Source organism: Sinocyclocheilus rhinocerous, unplaced genomic scaffold (genome assembly GCF_001515625.1).
Source record: "Sinocyclocheilus rhinocerous isolate Xijiao unplaced genomic scaffold, SAMN03320098_v1.1 scaffold2119, whole genome shotgun sequence".
NCBI lineage: Eukaryota > Metazoa > Chordata > Actinopteri > Cypriniformes > Cyprinidae > Sinocyclocheilus > Sinocyclocheilus rhinocerous.
In genome coordinates, this window is record NW_015629034.1 from 107,929 (window position 1) to 127,371 (window position 19,443).

The following is a 19,443-nucleotide window of genomic DNA, read 5'->3' on the forward strand; positions in this document are numbered from 1 at the left end:
ATCACAGAACAGTGTTGACAATAAATTTCCACTCTGAATGATTGTGCGCACGCGATCTGCGCGTGATGTACTGTACGAGCTACTGTATGTAGCCTATGTGTGTGCGTTACATTGCAGCAGCGCATTAGATTAGAACGGCAATTAACTTACCTGTACAATAAGCTGTTTAAAACGTGCATTCTCCCGTTCAATTTCGAGCATCCAGTAATATAAATCACACAGGTCTTGTGGAGCGCTTTCAGAGTATGCATTTATTTGTCATTTGAACTGTTTGGAAACGGAGCGTAAATGTGGAAGTCCTTCAAAGATTTCTTATCCTGTTGAGCCCTCTATAGGACCAGCGACTAGTCGACGTCAAGCTTAAAGCGTCATGGCAGAGCATTGAAGTCGACTAGTCGATTAGTCGGTGCAACCCCTACCTGTCACGCACTTAATGATTTGTGAGAAATCACTGTGACCACAGAGACAAAGAACGAAAACGTTTCCCATGACCATTTCTCTGCTTCTCAAAACATCCGTTTTTCAGACAATGCTATTATTTGCATTTCATCATACCTCTTAAATATTGATTATACGATTGTGCTTTACATCTTCATTGTATTCTGATGTCTGTCGATCAGAGGTTGCTGGGTCATCGTCTCTCTTGTGACGGACCCAGCACACATGCACTCACACTAACGCATACGTCGAATCCTAAAATGTGCTCTTTCTTGATAGTGAGCGAATACTCTCGGCACTTTTACAGGAAATGCGTCCACCATCTTTCTTATGTGTATTCAGTAATGAATAGACTAACTATGGTGCTGAAAGTATACAATTATATGACTGTTTGTACATTTTTGAGACTTTGAGAAGTTTGCACTGTCTTACGTTTTTATGGAGGATCATGGTGTTTAGCAGTATGCTGTTTTCGTTTGCAATGGTGAATGAGATGCCAACATGCATGAGTTGGGGAAAAAAGCTACCTTAAGAGGTAAACAATTAGTTGCATTCACGTGTATATAATTGCAAACTATTTACAGTGTTTGCGTTATTTTCATTTTGAAACATCACCTTCCTGTTTTCATGGTATCGTTTAACCATATGTTGTTCCAAAAACTTGAGTACACTTCATTCTACTGGGTATTTTATGATAGGAACCAACATTTGCCATGTTGTCAATACCACCATTGAGCTGTTTTGCATTGAGGGGATTTGATTTTACATGCAATTTTCTTTTATTTCTTCTCTCAGTTTAATGTTGAATCATTTTAAGAGTTCTTCTTGTAGACTTTTCTATCACCTGCCAAAATCTATTAATATAGTAGGCTATCTATTAACAAAATAATGTAAGTATAATGTAAATCTAAATATGCTTTTATTTCTTTGTTTTCATTTGAAACTGACTGTTTCTACATTATATTGACTCCACAGAGAGTGCAGTACGAATGTCAGTGGTGTATCTAGGAAAATCCAATGCCCTGCAGCCTTACAAGGGTCCTTAACATCGTCCACTTGAAGGTCGTCTTCTATTTGCATTGTTTCTACATGTTAGATGAAGTGGACAAGGCATGAGCATTAAATCAGTGATCTCTGCCCTCTGAACAGATCCGCCACTGCTGTTCAGGGTAACACCTGGTTACTGTATACTCTGTGTTATTTGTGTGTGTGTGTTCAATATGATTCATTTCATTTGTGGGACTAGAATGATGTCCGTTAGGCCTCACGAGAGGCTGGTGGAAGAGATAGTTATTTGTGATTTAAGGGAGGCTTGACTGAAAACATGAAATGAGAAAAGACAACACAAATAAATATGCTTGTATTTTTTCCTCATGTTGTTATTAGAAGAGATGTTCACCTTAGTAACAAAGTACAAATAGAGTATTAAAAATGATCGGTATATGATATCTATGGTGATTGTGCCTTTCACTGTTCTGCATGGTTTTCATGATGTGCCGACTGTTTCATCCACATGACATGGGCATCAGAGACCTATGCAAAATACTATGATGGGTTTCCAGCATCTTTGCAGAAATGCAGGTACAAGACAATAACAATAAATACTCAGGATGCAACTGCAACATTTACCTGTGTGCTTGTTCTTTCTTCTGTCTTCATGCACATGACTTTAAAATACCTACAAGGAATGTTACAATTAAATATGACTCAAACATAAACATATAAAAATGAATAAATATGGTTATATATATATATATATATATATATACCTGATGTTTCGTATAGAAGGAAAGCCACAGTACTAGAGCGTAAAACCATGACACTAGATCTGTCAATCATAAAGAACGTACCATGGTTGCTACATAAAAATAAGGGTTAGCTACAGTGTAAACTTAATAATTGCATCGACATAGTCCACATTTCCGAGAAACTTCAGTGTGTTTGACGTGCATTTAATTATGCACACACAAAAGCCTTCTCGGGAGGGATGAGGGTTTGAGGAACCTGCTAAGCAGGATCCTCTTCTTTTCAATGATTGCTGCGCATGCGCAGTGTTTGATTCATTTAAAGAAATGGATGCAGTAATTCACCTGGACTAATATGTGACAAAGGATCTGAACGGCACATTTCACCTGTAAGTATGTTGAAAACGCTGGAGTTAAAACAATATTGCTGTCGTTTAAGTGCTGGTGTAAACAAAAGCATCATCCGGGCGTCTTTGGCCGTTGCATTGCGTTTTAAAACAGCGTGTAAGCTAAAAAAGACTACATAGTTAAAATAAATCAAACATCTCAACATCATTGTGTTCTGTTGTTCGCGTCGTGCGAACGCCAACGCCCGCACACCTGCGTCTGTAACATCGCGTTGATGTGTCAGCTGATCCTTCAGGGTTTCTGCTGCGTATCCGTGTAAAAACACCGAGCGTGTTAATCAGTTACAACACACGGCTCTGATCTGCGCAATAGTGCGGATGGAGATACAGATGGATGGAAATTAAGCGTGCTGTTTAACGCGCATCTCGTCGCGCGCTCCGCTTTATTTTAATTGTGTGCTTCACAAATAGCGCGTGCAGTCGACACGGATTATTTAGATCTGTAGCACTACAGTAGGCTAATATTGTGAAGGGGAACTGATCGGCGGCTCTTCATATGCGCATCCTGCTGTATGTGGTTTGACGAGGTGTTTTATTATATTATATCGACTGATTTACATGACTGTTGTTGTTGTTGTTTTTCTCTTTATCGCCTATAGGCCAGCGATGCTTTCGATATCAGCTATGAACGAACATCCACCAGGCCTTCATTGCTGTCAATGAATAAAAGATATAGAGGCCTGATCTATAATGTCACACTGGAAGTGATGAATTGTGATTTCAGATGAGTTTTGTATTAGAGATGGGTGTTGAATTGTTAATTCAGTTCAGGGTGACAATGTCAGGATAGTCAGTATAGTTCACAAAATGCAAAAAACATGTTTTTTATTTATTTATTTTGATCAGCGTTAAGATTTTAGGTTAAAATAATGCATTAGTGAAAATGTATATTTTCTTACGGGTCACCTTTTTTATTTTTATGGTTCGGTGGTTTGACATTTGTGAAAATGCAATATAGTATGTCAGTAAATATGGTCATAAAAACTGCATGCCTAATAGTTACAAAAGGAGAAGCATATGCTGTGTAAAATTGTTTTAGGTGGAGAATTGCGTGTCAGCTATTCATAAATATGCATATAAACAGGCAGTCAAACTAAGGCAAATAAATAAAAGCAGCGAATAGGTCGACACACAACAGAGAAAATCCTGATGAAACTCTCCGATCCTTTTCCTAGAGGTCAAGTCACATTTACTATGTAGCACTTTATACAATACAGATTGTTTCCAAAGCGGCTTCAGAGTAATAAACTGGAAAATAGTGTTAATGTTGCAAAATTAATCATGAAACAGCAGTTTCAAAACACAATAGTGTCATAGCTCCGTTTAGCTAATTGTTGATTCAGTTCACTAACGGTGTCAATATTCATCAGTTATGAAACTAATGTAGCTGTAAAGCAGCTCTTCAGAAGGCAATGTGTCATAATGCAGCTGAAGTCAGGTCCAGTCAAGCACACCTGAACCAGCTAATCCAGGTCTTCAGGGTTACGAGAAGAGAGCGGTTGTTCTCAGCACTGCACGTTTTGTATGTCTCTCTAATCAAACACACCTGATTCAGGCCTTCAGAGGCCAAGTCCTGAAATGGATGTGTGAGAATAAGGAGACGTTCATAATATGCGGTGTTGGGCGACTCCAGGAACAGGGTTGAGAGCCACTGCTGTAGAGAGATGGAGAAATGTTACCAGTTTTTTATAGCATGAGACAGTCTTTACCCTGTGCTACTGTATTCTGCTCAGTAGAGTGCTCCAGCTGTGGCTCTTGTTTGGAAGTTCAAATCACCCTGGGTCCCTTGACAAAAAACACAATAGGATTTTTCCATTGGTTTTTGGATTATTATAGAAAATGAGCTCTGTGATCAACAAACGTTTACAATTCTTACATGTTTTGTTCAAGATGATTTTCATGTGTGAACAACTTTTATGAATTTTAAAGCCTAAATACAACTGCCAGAAGTAAAAATCTAAATGTACGTTATAAACGGAGTGTACCACAGTCACATGACCACCATTAAGCTTTCAGCTACTCTTTCAGTCTTTAAGTTTGAGCAGTTTGCAAGAGCGCGATTACAAAGAAAATAAAACTGACAGCAGCTAGTTAGTAGATGAGTTTACCTGTTCACTGTGATGACGTTTAATATCTCTGACAACCTCTGTAGTCCCATTTAGCCACTTGTTAGTAGCTGCCTTTTAAAAAAATACCATAAGGGGGTATTACTGTGAAAATATCTTGAGCTTGTGTTCACCACAGACCTTATTTCAGGTATTTAACCAAAAACCCATTGGCTTCAGGACGATGGAACCGGATGTGCTAAAATGCGAACTCGTTTTACGGGTTTTGGACCTCATCCCCCCCTGTTGAAAAAAACAGCATATGCTGATTAGGTATGTTTTGACGCTGGGATGCTGGTTTAAGCTGGTCCTTTGCCAGCACATGACCAGCATAAACCAGCAAAAGGACCAGCTTAAACCAGCAAAGTACCAGTTTAAACCAGCATCCCAGCGTCAAAACATACCTAACCAGCATATGCTGGTTTTTTCAACAGGGCCTGCAGCACTCTCTATGTTATATTGAATAACTGTGCTATGAATTTATCAGCATTGCACTGAATTCCAGTTGGTGATTTCAGGTAAATCATGTACTCTCCGGCAGCCGATACGGGAGTGACGGTGGTTGAGAAGGATGCGGCTCTGAGCAGCGCGTATTCACCTGTGGACTACATGAGCATCACCAGCTTCCCTAGACTACCAGAAGATGAAGTTTCAGCCGACAACATCCTCAAATCACGCAAAGACAATGATAACTTCCTCAGTGAGCAGGACACAGGTAATGCGTTTGATCATAGTGCCGTCCGGTGTAGTGTCCACACAGTGGCCTGAGTTCTGTCCTGTCTCTGTGTGCAGACCCTGATCTGTTCCTGAAGTCGGCCCGACTGCAGCAGCTGCCCTCCTCTGCCTCAGACTTGGCCAGTCAGGACATCTCTCCTCTGAGAGAGACCAGCAGAGACCCGCTGGCGCAGGACTGCACCTGCACACATGACGGGCTGACCGTCATCATCACCGCCTGCCTGACCTTCGCCACGGGGGTCACCGTGGCCCTCATGATGCAGATCTACTTTGGGGACCCACAGGTGCTGTGAAGTACTACCTGCATTTTGGTTGGTTTTCAGTGAACGATGTACCTCAGATTGCTTTGCTCATTGAAGAAAGGTGTGTTATTTTAGGGCTGTCAGAATTAACACGATAATTGTGCAATAAATATAAAGGGTAAAATTTGAATGGTTCTAATATCTAGAATGGCTTTATGGTATTTAGTCTATAAACGCATTCATTTAGTATAAACAGAAATGCACAAAAATGCATTAAAAAAAGGCAGCACTAGTTATTCTGTCCAATCAGACTTATGAGGTTTGGATGGTGGAAGATAAAATGAAAATAAGGAAAAGTTCCAATAGATTTTTTTTGATGGATATATAAAAATAGATATTTTTTCCCCCCAAAAGAACAGAACTGTTCCTTATGTTAGTCTCTTCTGTCGTCAGGTGTATAATCAAGGCGCGGTGGTGACGGATGTGGCCCGCTGCACGTCTCTGGGCTTTGACGTTTTGGGCAAACAGGGGTCCAGCGTTGATGCTGCTATAGCTGCTTCCCTCTGCCTGGGCATCATCCATCCCCACACCTCGGGCATCGGCGGGTACGAGTGCTACTTCAGTGTTTCACAGCAGTCTTTGTTTACATTTATGTATTTAGCAGAGGCTTTTATCCGAAGCCACTTACAAAAAGAGGAACAAGGCAATTCATCACAGAGCAAACGATAGTTGCACAATGCAATGTTTATTAGACAACTAGATTAGAAAGCGAGCTAGAGAAGAGGAGAAATGCAGAGAAGATATGTGTGTGTGTGTGTGTGTGTGTGTGTGCAGAAAAATGCTTGCAGGAAAGGTGTGTCTTCAGCGGTTTCTTGAAAGATGTGATGTACGTCATTTCTTAAATATTGTATTCTGAAAGTCTATTTAAAATGCCTATTTTTTTTGCTTACATACAAATTTAATTTTGGGGTCTGCTACAATACATTGAAATGATTTCAATAAAAAACAAAAACCTAGTTTTTCTCATTCTGTACATTGACCGGAGCCCTGCAGAGTTGGAACAGTGTTGGAACTAAACTCTGCAGGGCTCTGGTTCCCAGGAATTGAGTCTGACACCCCTGCTCTAGAGTAAAACTTGCTCACAAATTAATGTGAAACAGTGTACAATGTCCATTTTTGGTTTAAATGTTATATTGAAAGTCTGGCCAGAAATCTATGTTAAAGGACAATGCTTGACGCGGGAAAAAAAAGGCCCAGTTTTGACTTTAGTTTTCTCACAAGGTACTGAATAGGAGGCCCAAACGAAAGATAATCTTATACTTGGATACTACTTCAGTCTCCAAGCCTTGAAGAGTAGTAATTGAGCATGAGTTTGAAAGTGCAGACTTTCTTTTTGTAAACATCATAAGTTTAGATTTCTCCGCATTTAAAACCAGTTTTAAATCGCTCAGTGTATGCTGAACTGCATCAAAATCAGATTGAAGGTGACTCAGAGCCTGATCCAATGTTGATGCATAGGAGTAAATCACCATATCATCAGCATATAAATGAAAACTTCAATGTGCGAGATTATTCCCAATATTATTAATATATTAAAAAAATAATAATGGCCCAAGGATCGATCCCTGTGGTACGCCGATATTTACATTCAGAGTACTAGAAGTCAGTTTCTCTATATTTATACATTGAGATATATCCGATAAGTAATTAACAAACCATCCAACAGTATTTACTGAATATATTGAAATATATTATATTGAAAGTCTGGCCAGAAATCTCTGTTAAAGGATTTTTTTAAAAACATCCTTTTCCAGTAAATCACTTATAACTGAAACGGTCATGGAAATTCTCTGGTGAAAAATTCCAGGAATCCTGTAGAAAGTTTTGTAAGAAGGAAAAAACATCCTTTTCCAGTAAATCACTTATAACTGAAACGGTCATGGAAATTCACTGGTGAAAAATTCCAGGAATCCTGTAGAAAGTTTTGTAAGAAGGCACATGCGCAGGGGAAGAGAAATTGATTTTGTGTGTGATGAATGAGAAACAGTGAGTGACTGTATGTGGCGCTCTTCTCAGTGGTGGCGTGATGCTGGTCCATGACATCCGCAGGAATGAGAGCCGGGTCATTGACTTCCGCGAGACGGCACCCTCTGGCATTCACGAGAACATGATGTTACATGTTAATCAAAGGGTAAAGGTTTATTTCCATCTGCTTTCATCTTCTCTTTAAGTGCGTCATATGGTGATGTTAAAAATCCAAAGCGAATTAATAAGTGCAAGTGTTTTCACAAGCACAGTATCTGTACTATGCTTGCTCTGCAGTGATGTGTGTCTTTCCTTGTGTCTGTTAGTCAGGTCTGTTAGTGGCTGTTCCCGGCATGATCAGTGGACTACACCAAGCTCATCAGCTCTATGGAAGGTACAGTGTCCTCACACACAGCAGATACAGATCTGACTGCTGGCCTAAAGTCTGGTTCACACTTCAGCTTATCTTGACTAAGAACCGCACAATTAGGCTGGAAGAGACTAAGCCACCAATGGCAGGATACTTTCAGGTGCAGGACCAGTGTTTTTTCTGTTGCAGCTACTCAGAACACTGTGGGTCTGTTTGCTCAGCTGAAGAGTGTAAAATTAGTCTCAAAGTGAGAAATGAGGGAAAAAAAGCAAGAAACTTGATTACTGAAGCCTACTGATGAGCTTTTTTTTTAGGTGGACTTTTTTCACACTGAGGTGCATAAGCTCAGATCAGTGAGGCCTATGATCAATCAGTTCCAAAATAAAGCAATAAGCTCCGTGAAGCCGTGGTTTACAGTGAATTTATAACAGCTAAGGGGCGTTGTTAGGCACGACGCGTAAAACGGTTATTCCATATACGTAGTAAGGTTTCACAAAATAAAACAGAGCAAATAAAGTGTAATGATAATAAAAACAGTATTCTTCCACCAAACAATGTAGTTCCTCAGAAACAGTTGTGGTTCCAACAAAGGAGTTGCCGAGCAACACACAGAAGTAAACAAAGGTGTATGTTTGTAGAGTAATTTACAACAGCTTCGAACGTGGCTCAGCCAATCAGAATCAAGGACCGGAACTTCCGTTTTATAAAGAGATATAAAACCTGTGCTAATTGAAAGAAAACGAGTTGACAGAATGATTGAATATTTCATTATAATATAGCATTTTTGACGAGGAGCACCAGCTTAGATGAAGGATTTTCAACACCGCACGAGGGTTAATGGTGGCTGATGGAAAAGCAGCTTTGCATTAGTGTTTTCTCCCTCGTCTAGAATGCTGTGGAAGGACGTCATCACGATGGCTGCCGATGTGGCGAGGACTGGATTCAATGTGACGCATGAGCTGGGTGAGCATTCATCACACATGTGATTTACACTTTTGTGCAGTCTACAGGAAATGTCTGGTGACTTCAGCCGAGAAGACATTCTTTTTCAGAGGTTACTGCATTTTGATTATCAATACATTTGCACAGTAAGATTGTAAATGTATTATTTTATGTTGACGTTTAAGCAGTTTGGTATATCTCGCGTCATCTTTCACAGCTGATGCGCTGTCTGAAGTGAAGGAGCAGAATGTGTCGGATGCATTCAGAGGTCTGTTCCTGCTGAACGGTCAGGCTCCCCTCGCGGGACTCTTCACTAAACGTCTGGATTTAGCTGCCGTTCTGGACAGGATTGCAGCCAATGGAGTCTCAGAGTTCTACAGTGGGAATCTGACTCAGGAAATGACATCAGTGGTACGCCTCCAGTGCCATTTTAGTACTATTGATATATACTTTTTATAGTAATTATTTTTAATTTGCTATTTAAAATTTTTATTTTAGTTTGAGGAATTTTGTGCTTTTTTTTTTTTTTTTTTTTTTTTTTTTTTTTTTTTTTTTTCCTTTTTTTTTTTTTTTTTTTTTTTTTTTTTTATTTTTTTTTTTTTTTTTTGGTGTGTTTTTTTTTTTTTTTTTTTTTTTTTTTTTTTTTTTTTTCAGTTTTTTCCAGTTTTATTTTTTATTTCAGTTTTAACTTTATTTAAATGACTGAAAACAATTAATTGTTTTTTTTGTTGTTTTTTTTAAACACTGGTCTGACCTATCAGATCATTTAAAATCTTTCAAATACTCACATTTTTACCTATTTGTAGCTATTTTCTTTGTTTTACCAATAACTAATAGTTATATAACAGAACATATTCTAATATTAATATCATTATGTGTTTTTGTGGCCAGGTTCAAGCTAAAAGAGGTGTGCTGACAGAGGATGACTTCAAAAACTACACCACTGTCATACAGAAGCCACTGCAAAGTCTTTACCAGGGTAAACACACATCATAGATGTTTAATATGCTTAACTATTGCAGTTTATTACTTTATTAAATGCAGTAGTTTAGGTGTAGTAGTCTATTGACCTACCAGATCAAGTCCAGACAGTAAAGCAATAAAAACACTTCTGCTTTGCCCTATATCAGTTTCATAATAGTGCATAATTGCTGTTGTTATTCGACTTCTCAAAACTGGAAAGTCAAGTGGAAATTTGACAACGCTGCAATTCAGCAGAATTTTTTAGAAAGTACACAATAGTCATGCTTGGGTAAAGATGTTTGTTTGGAAGCAGACTGAGTAAAAGTTAGAGTAGTCCATAAAAAATATTCTAATGCATTAAAGTGACTGATATCTTATGTGCTTAAGTACCAAAAGTACAAGAGAATGACCATTTGCTTCTGGACAGTATTTCTGTTTTTGTTTTTATACACTTCTGCTATGCAGTTTGAGTGATGACTCATGAATTATGATAAAGGTCTGTTGTTTCGCTTGTACATAAGGTGTGTTATATTAAATGCAGATAGTAAAATCAGCATCATGAATTTTTTTTAAAAATGCACACCTGTGACACTAAAGAAACTACAGTTGGCTGATGAAAATTATTTATTTAATTTTATTTTAAGTGGGTTAAATGGTTTATTTGAATTTATTAAGTGGTTTAAGAACACCTTTTCTCTGTGCTACAATCACTATAATGGTCTCTGGTGGCTTATTGCTTAATGGAAACGTCATTAGATAAATGTAGACTCGACTGCTGCTGCATGGGTTAACGTAACGCTTAGGATTTTCCTGTTGCCTGTTTTGGAAAATCTGTTCTTCAAGCCATTGATCGCTCAGTTTTCCAGTAAGTTCAACACCACCTGCAGTCTCGAGTACCTCAGCAATATTTAAATTGCTCTGACAGGCTACCGGGTGTTAGTTCCTCCTCCGCCCCACGCGGGAGCCGCCCTGCTGTCCGCTCTCAACATCCTGGAGGGATTTAACATCACAAACCAGGTGTCCAGGAGCAGCGTTTACCACTGGATAGCTGAGGTACTGCAGCACTGTAACCAGCATTTCAGTTGATTTATGGCTTTAAATAAAGTGCAATAGTGATGTATTTATGCTTAATAATTTCTGCTTTTTTATATAACCCTGATGCACAACAGCATTCTTGTTTACTATTGTTTAAAAACTCCTGTCGGTTTAATTTCCTCCACATGTAGTCTCTGAAGATTGCTTTGTCTCAAGCCAGTGGACTGGGAGACTCCGTGTTCAATTCATCGGTTTCTGAGTTGGTGACGCAGATGCTCAGGTGGTTATTGAATCAAAGCTGAAATGGCATGTTTATTTCAACAGCAGTAATTGGATTGTTCACAGTGTGTTTCTGTACCACTTCCATGGCATTGGCTTAACCTTGGCTGGCTCTGACAGTAAAGACCAGGCTGCTGTGTTCCGGGAGAAGATCAGTGATTCGCAGGCGTCTGCGGCTGAGCACTACACGCCGTCATACGAGCTGCAGGAGGGCGCTGTGGCCAGCCAGCTCATGATCATGGGCACTGATGACTTGATCGTGTCTGTTATGAGGTGCGTTACTGGAGGGCCCCTGTCCTGCAGAGGTTAGCTCCAGCCACAGTCAAACACAACTGAACCAGCTAATCCAGGTCTTCAGACTCTCTAGACGCATCCAGGCTCTGGTGTGTTGAACTAAACTCTGCAGGAAAGCGGCCATCCAGGAGCAGGACTGGACACTGTAAATAAATGTTTAATTTGCATAATTAAAGGGATAGTTCACCCAAAAATGAAAATGTGATGTTTATCTGCTTACCCCCAGGGCATCCAAGATGTAGGTGACTTTGTTTCTTCAGGAGAACACAAACGAAGATTTTTAACTCAAACCGTTGCAGTCTGTCAGTCATATAATGGAACTGAACGGGCTCCACGGCTTTGAGAGTAAAAAAAACACACACCAGCTCTCTAAACCGGCCGTTTGGAAGCCGCATTGTGACACCCTCTGGGATTCTCCTGAACAGTCAGATGCTGGACTTCTCTTGGCCCAACAAAACCCACAGCGCTGCAGCTTACAATCAGGTGCTCCTAGATGCCTACACATGGCAAAAACAGGCACACACTCACAAAAACTTGCTGTTTGAATTATTTTTAACTTCTACATCCATCTTTTTTTTTTAAGATTTAAATAGTCATTCTATCCCTCTCTCTTTTTTGCCATTTGGTTTGTAAGGTGCTCTTAAGCAATTTTGATAACTTCTGCCAAAAGCCTTTCCCTCTCTCCAAAACTCTTCCCCCCGAAGGCATGTCAGCAAAGCCCAATGTGCAAAATGAAGAATGAAACTATCATTGTGGAGTGTCACAGAATTCTGGGAGTGTAATTGCAATGTTTTTCCCTGTAAATTATAGGATGACTTTGTGAAATGTCCCATTAGATCTGTTATAGCAGGAGTGTCCAAATCTGTTCTTGGAGGAACACTGTCCGGCACAGTTTAGCTCCGACCCTAAGTGGTCGGCATTCACAGGTTTGCGACAGTCATTTACAGTTCACGTTGCACAGTAAAAAAAAAAAAGAGCCCAAAATGCTGGTCAGTGCGGTGCACATTGGGCATATGTGACCCTGGAGCACAAAACCAGTCTTAAAGGCACAATATGTAAGATGCTTTTATTAAAATATCCAAAAACCACTTGTGCAGTGTTATATATTTTGCTGACTTGTGTACTTGCATTATCCCAAATGTTTCGAAGAATGTTTAAATCCAGAGAAATAAGCAATTTTAACTAGTGACACGGACCGTGTCCATAGTGTCATTGTGTCGCCTGCCAATGACGTCAAAATATATTAAAACTTAATTTTTGATTAGTAATATGCATTGCTAAGAACTTCATTTGGACAACTTTAAAGGAGATTTTCTCAATATTTAGATTTTTTTGCACCCTCAGATTCCAGATTATCAAATAGCTGTATCTCAGTCAAATATGGTCCTATCCTAACAAACCATACATCAATGGAAAGCTTATCTATTCAGCTTTCAGATGATGTATAAATCTCAATTTAGAAAAATTGACACTTATGACTGGTTTTGTGGTCCAGGGTCACATATACTAAAAATGTAATTCATTTGTTGAAATCTGGAAGCCGTAAAAATAATGCCTTTTAAAAAATATGCACATAGCAGTCATAATAGTCAATACAATTCAAGTCTAATTTCAGGTAAAACCAAAGACAGAAAACATCAATATTTTTATACAATACACAATATTACGCAACGTCTATTATTAAATATTAATGTGACACATTTGCTGGTAATAAAGCCGTGACATGCTCTGCCTTCTCTTAAAAAATAACATTTTTATCATGTAGTTTATAAAGTGTAAAACATGTTGAAGATGAGTGAACAGGCTATAGATTCATTAAATGATGAGCTATTTCCTCTCAAAAGCTGTTTATTCAGCGTTGGCCGTTACACTTTTTTGGATAAACGTTGCAGGCTTGCCTTCCATTGGCTTTGCTGGAGACTTCTAGGCAAGTGTGTTGAAGCTGAACAGGAGCAGGACTGGGCACTCCTGTATTGTAGTTTTTCGCTGTATAGAGTAAGGGAACTTACCGTTAACAAATCATCAGGTTTTTACTGTTAAAGTTGCAGTTTTTCACAGTAAGTGATACGTGTCAGGATTGTAACATGTTGTGTGTTCTCATCAGCGTAACAGCATTGAGCCGGGCAAGAGGCCGGCCTCGTTCCTGACGCCGATCGCGGTGAGGCCGTCCGTGGGGCAGTGTGGCAGCTACGTGGCGCTGGGCTCCTCTAACGGCGAGCGGGCGCTGAGCGGCATCACGCAGGCAAGCTGTCTTTACTGTGCTGTGTGCATGGACTCTAGCACATCTCATTCGCTTGCTAACATCAGTCCCTAGCAGTGAGCACATATTCTGGTGTGTTTGCAGGTTTTGATCAATGTCTTGTCATCACGTAATAACATGAGCGACAGCGTGTCCTACGGCAGACTGCATCCTCTCATCCGGAACAACACCCTGCTGGTGGACTGTAAGCTCTCCATCGTTTACCGTAGTTTCCTCTGGATTTCATTTCAACCTTTTCTCTAATGTAGTGTATCGTGTATACTGCTTGTTCTTTTTTTCTTTTTCTTTTTCTTTTTTTTTTATAATAATGCCCAATGCACCCGAAAGAAGTCTCCTTTGCTCATCAAGGCTGCATTTATTTGATCAAAAATACTGTAGAAACAGTGATGTGAAATATTATTACAATTTAAAATAGATGTTTTCTGTTGTAATATATTCATTTGAAATGTGTCTTTACTGTCTGTTTGAATCCATTTAATGCATCCGTTCTGAATAAAAGTATTCATTTTAAAATAATCTTAATCTTAAAATAATAATAAAAAAAAAATAAAAGTTTTAATAAAAAACAAACTCACTAACTCCAAACGTTTGAACATTAGTGTATATGTAAAAAAAAAAAATCCTGAACATTTAGAGACGAGGAAATGCATCATTTAGATGCTTTCTAGGAAAGACAAATAATAAATAATCTTTTTATTATTATTAATAATACACAATTTGTAATGTCATCATCACTCTCATCCATTCAAGTAATTCTAATAAAAACTTACATACTGGTAAAAAAAAAATGTATAGCCTGAATGCACTGTAAGTCGCTTTGGATAAAAGCATCTGCTAAATGCATAAATGTAAATGTAAAAAACATCTGAAATATATAATTTAATATATATGAATTAATCAACGATTACAAACCTATATATATATATATAATATGGCATTTTTTTCGTTTCATTTTCATGCTTGGAAAATTGCAAAATAGCACAAGTCAGGTTATTAAATTGTATTTTTACATGCTGTATGTTGGTAACATTGCTGCAAAACCCATAACAATAGAGGATAAAACCAATGCTAATACAATGTTGAATTGAGAAGCTGAGTAAATGGTAAGTGCAATTTCTTAAAAAAAACTGCATTCCTGCATTCCAAGCCCTGTTTTGTACTCTCTATGTGGAAAGTGTCATATGTGACTCTTTAAATTCATTCAGAGCAAAACCCTTGCAGTACTGTTAGAGTACGACTGTAGATGTGTGATTTTGAGGGTGTAGTTCTGCTTTAATTCTCTTGTTCTCTGTCCAGCTAAGTTTCTTGAGGAGGATGTGAAGTCTCTGATGCAGAAGGGTCATGATGTGCGCAAGGTGGACATCATCTCACTGGTCGAAGGGACCCGGAGGACCAATGACCTGATCATCGGTGTGAAGGACCCGCGCAGCACTGACGCCTCAGCGCTGTCCATGTCCATGCCCTAGACTCACACTCTCTGCTGCTTGATTCTGATGCTGTTTGTGCACTAAATAGGGACGTTATGAGGTTTCCAAGTTGATGACTAAAATAGATGGATGATGTCCGGTAGATGGAAATGAGCCGCTCCCTGCTATCCACCACAAACACATGACATGTGACTCCTCTTTATTTTGTTTTGTTTTAATTTACCTAAAGATTTCAAGAACTATGTATGTTATCGCACATGACTGGATAAGTTAAAGGAATAGTTCACCCAAAAATGTAATTGCTGAAACTTTACTGATTGAAACTGATGAAGATCTGATTTCTGGAGAAATGTAGCATTGCATCAGTGTCTCGGTGCTCTGCAGTGAATGGGTGCCGTCAGAACGAGAGTCCAAACAGCTGATAAAAACATCACAATAATCCACACCACTCCAGTGCATCAGTTTTTAATGGATGATGTTTTGCTCAATTTCTTTGATGGTCTAAGGGTGAACAGGTTTTCACTTTTGGGTGAACTATTCCTTTAACTGCTCCAACACAGACAGTATGTGCCAAAACATTTGGACATATCTACTCATTATTTATGATTGATATTTTCCACATTGTGGAATTCTAGTAAAGGCATTAAAACGGTGAAATACCACAAAAGGAAGCATGGGAGTTATGTAGTGAAAATGTTAAAACCGATCTAAATAATGTCTAGAGTCCAGCTGAGCACACTTCTCTCAGAAACCCTCACGAGGAGCATCTTCAAGCAAATGAGCAGTATTGAAGGTGTTTCATGTGTGCTGCAGGCCTGCTGGCTGCTCTCATTCACTCATAAGATCACAAGGAACAAATTTAGTCAAGTGTGTCCAAACTTTTAACTTATCATAATTCAGAGTTATCTGAGGATGGTGTAGGATTATGAGAATTACTCCAGAGGCAGATAAAGGCAAATGAAAGGATTTTTTTCATATCTTGCAAGACCTTGCAAGGTCTCTTGAAGTCTTCATGAAGACGTACCTTCACAAATGTGAGTAAATGTTATCTGAAGTGAATAAATGCTCCTGTTTACGAATGAATGGTGGTACATATTATATATTGATTTTGAAGGTTTGGTGGGAACAAAATGGTAACAATTTGGTCTTATTTTATTAGTCAATCCAAACATCCTGGAATCATTCATGAAATGGTCTAAAATGAAGGAAGCTGAGAGAAATGTCAGTTATAAAATATGAGGTAAATAAGATCGATTTTCCTAGAGTTGCATAAGCTTTCAGATGCACAATTAAATTGTGGGTAACAATTTGCTGATGTAATTGTAATGCATTTTCTCTTTTATGTGGAAACCGTGAAATGAAGTTTTAGTTTATGCACATTTCTGAGAGACAATCATTGATTATTTAAAAGTGAAGTGAGCTTCCTGTTAATGGGCACATTTGGTATTTTCTGCCACAATTGAATATTATTGCACTATTACAGCATTACTGTTGTGTTTAGTAGCTTTACAGTGACAGTCATTACCGTGAAGAATAAATATTCATATGTAGTGTAGTTTCTTTGCATTATTTCTAAACTCATTCAGCATGCAGTTAGATGTACTCCTATAATCTATGCTTTGCATATGTTTAAAATGATCATATAGGCTTAAGAGCACTGGAAGGACTATAGATAGGGGAGAGTGGGGACGGTTGCGACATGGCTTATTTCTTCAGTCAGGAATGAGCTACAGTGATGTTCATACTGCACATGCTCAACTAGCCCCTCATCCTTCCTGGAAGAAAGCAGCCACATGTCACCATTCCTTCTACAAAAAAAAAAAAATCATTTTCATAGTAAAAAAATTTTTTTTTTTTTTTTAAATGATCAGATTTTTTTGTCATACTGTCTCTTAAGTTGTTTGCGTGAAGCATTGTAAAAACATAAGTTTAATCTGTGTTTTCTTATCTTCTAATAGGTATAGTATTTGTCAAAGATATTGTGTCAAGCTACTATAAGTTTTATCACGGCTGTCAGTGTTGGGACAGTTGAACCCGGTCTCAGCATGCTGTCCCTTACCACAATATTGATGTAAAAGCTTGCCATAACATTACATAATTGGAATTATGGATTAATAAAGAACCCCTTTCAATAGTTGGGTATCTCCTTTTTTAAGGAAATGGGTTAAAAATCAGTTTGAGTCTAAGGTGGACTAATTTCCTTCACTCTCACGTGTCATGCACACACACATACATCAAATGCACACACACACACTTACCTATAAGTCAGTTACATAAAAAGGTAGATTTGTCTAATTTGAAAAGTAAGACTGATAACCTCTTGGTTAACTGCTAGTTGGTCTAAACATAGTGGCTTTGATTTTTTAAATCTAATTACATGATGTGCCGATTAATTAATTGAATTAATCTCATTAATTCGATTCATTAATTGGCACATCATGTGCTGATTAACTAAAGGTAATTTAAAGTCATTATTTTGTTAAATTAGAAAAAAACTGAATAGACATTATAAAAAGCGCCAGTAGGTGGCGGCAAAGCGCTGTCTTAATGAGTGAGTCATTCATTCAGAAAAGAAGCAAATGAATGGCTCACTGAATCACTGGCTCAATCGATTCGTTCAAAAACCTGTATTCATGCAGTAATGAATCACCGCTGTGTGTTGATCAGAGACGCACAAGGGGCCCAATGTGGTGCCCTAGGCAAGATTTTAGCTGGTGCCCCTTGCATTGCAGCCAATTCCACCACCGATCATTCACACAGAAACTGCATAGCTTTATGACATAAAACAAATTACATATGAAATAAATAAGACGGTTGCACGATAAATAAATAAACTAAAATTAAATCAGCTAGCTATTTAAATTAGAGAACTTTATCGTCCAAAGGCAGCTACAATAGTAACATTTACATCTTAATTTCTTCATTTCATACATTTAGGTATGCACTGATCTTAACTTTTCATTGCAGAATCCAATACTGTTTAATGTATTTTATTTAAGCAAAAGACAAGAAAAAATGAAAATATGAGTGCTTGAAGAATATGGTTAGTTGCTTTATTAGCCTATATTGTGATCTAAATTAGACTGTATAATTTCAAAACCTGAAGCAAAGACAGAGTGGTCTGACTTTAGCTTTGTGAAACTAGGCTACATAAAACATAGCAAATGATGTCTGAATGACAATGCAAATTCACTCTCTGACAGCAGGTGGCGTTAAAGGAACAGCATTGATGCTTTGTTTCGTTGATTACCGCTGTAAACACAATGCATTATACAGAGGTAAGATGACAGGAAAATGCCATCTAGACTGTTTCTTAAAGGTGACATATCATGAAAATCTGATGTTTCCAGGTTTTAAGTGCTATAATCAGGTCTCCGGTGCATCTACCAACCAAGGAAATGTGAAAAAGATTAACCCAGTAACTTTGTTTTGGTAAGCCTTTTCCTGCAAGCGTCTGAGAAAACGAGCGCGTCTGATTTTGCTTCCTTGGTGACGTGGCAAAGGGATCTCATTATAATATTACCGCCCCTTAATCTATAAATGTAATACACCCACAGCGCCGTCATTGTGTTTTCGCAAGCACAACGGTGTACCAGTTCTAACGCCATGGCGAAAGTTTGAGCAAAACATGCTAACTGTTCTGTCTTTGGCTGCACAGACGAGCACAGAACACTGTTTAGAGTCCCAGCCTCAGAGGAGACAAGAGAGCAGTGGTCATGACTTCGGTCTGATCAGCAGGTTGTTGTTGTTTTTGTCTGTTTTGACAGTTCGTGACAGTTGATGTACTCATTGTCTTCGTGGTTTCCCTCCCCATCGTTATCTTATTAACTACTTTAGCTGCCGTCACACCTGTGGCTTGTTAATTCTTAATTCTCCTTCTTTTTAAGTTCCCCTCGTGTGTAGTCTTGTGTCTGACCGTTGTGGTGTGAACACGCTACTCTTCGTTCGTGACCTACTACCAGTCTTGTTGTGTTCTTGTCCTGCCGTGTTTTCATAGGCTCCAAGTACAGTTTAGTGTTTTCAGTTTGTCTTTTCCGCTCGCTCTCTGCCTCTCGTTTCACCAGTTTTCTGTTCCCCAGTTCCTGCCCTGGCATTACCAGAACCGCGCTTCGCGGCCTCTCCTCTCCTGCCCCTCTCGGCACACTCTACAAGGAACCCTCTGCCCTGACGTTGTGT

At 38.7% G+C, this 19,443-nt stretch overlaps 1 protein-coding gene and 1 long non-coding RNA gene across 4 annotated transcripts; one reads left to right on the forward strand and one right to left on the reverse strand.

The window, feature by feature from the left end:
• Window positions 1-595: 595 nt before the first annotated feature.
• On the reverse strand, window positions 596-3,098 carry LOC107738546 (uncharacterized). 3 transcript variants are annotated; one of them, XR_001639899.1, is made up of 5 exons: window positions 2,784-3,098; window positions 2,571-2,692; window positions 2,208-2,266; window positions 2,068-2,116; window positions 596-1,971 (listed from the first exon to the last, which is right to left on the reverse strand). It is a non-coding gene; the product is annotated as an uncharacterized LOC107738546 (long non-coding RNA). The 3 variants fall into 3 exon arrangements; XR_001639898.1 differs by having other exon boundaries at window positions 2,571-3,098; XR_001639900.1 differs by lacking the exon at window positions 2,208-2,266 and having other exon boundaries at window positions 2,571-3,096.
• On the forward strand, window positions 2,335-17,387 carry LOC107738545 (gamma-glutamyltransferase 7). The gene is made up of 16 exons (XM_016550306.1): window positions 2,335-2,572; window positions 5,214-5,410; window positions 5,488-5,714; window positions 6,126-6,277; window positions 7,749-7,863; window positions 8,024-8,091; window positions 8,957-9,030; window positions 9,227-9,420; window positions 9,901-9,988; window positions 10,898-11,025; window positions 11,199-11,287; window positions 11,407-11,559; window positions 11,946-12,063; window positions 13,685-13,822; window positions 13,925-14,024; window positions 15,137-17,387. The coding sequence occupies exons 2-16, from the start codon at window positions 5,221-5,223 to the stop codon at window positions 15,304-15,306; spliced, it is 2,004 nt and encodes a 667-aa protein (XP_016405792.1). The 5' UTR covers window positions 2,335-2,572; window positions 5,214-5,220; the 3' UTR covers window positions 15,307-17,387.
• Window positions 17,388-19,443: the final 2,056 nt, after the last annotated feature.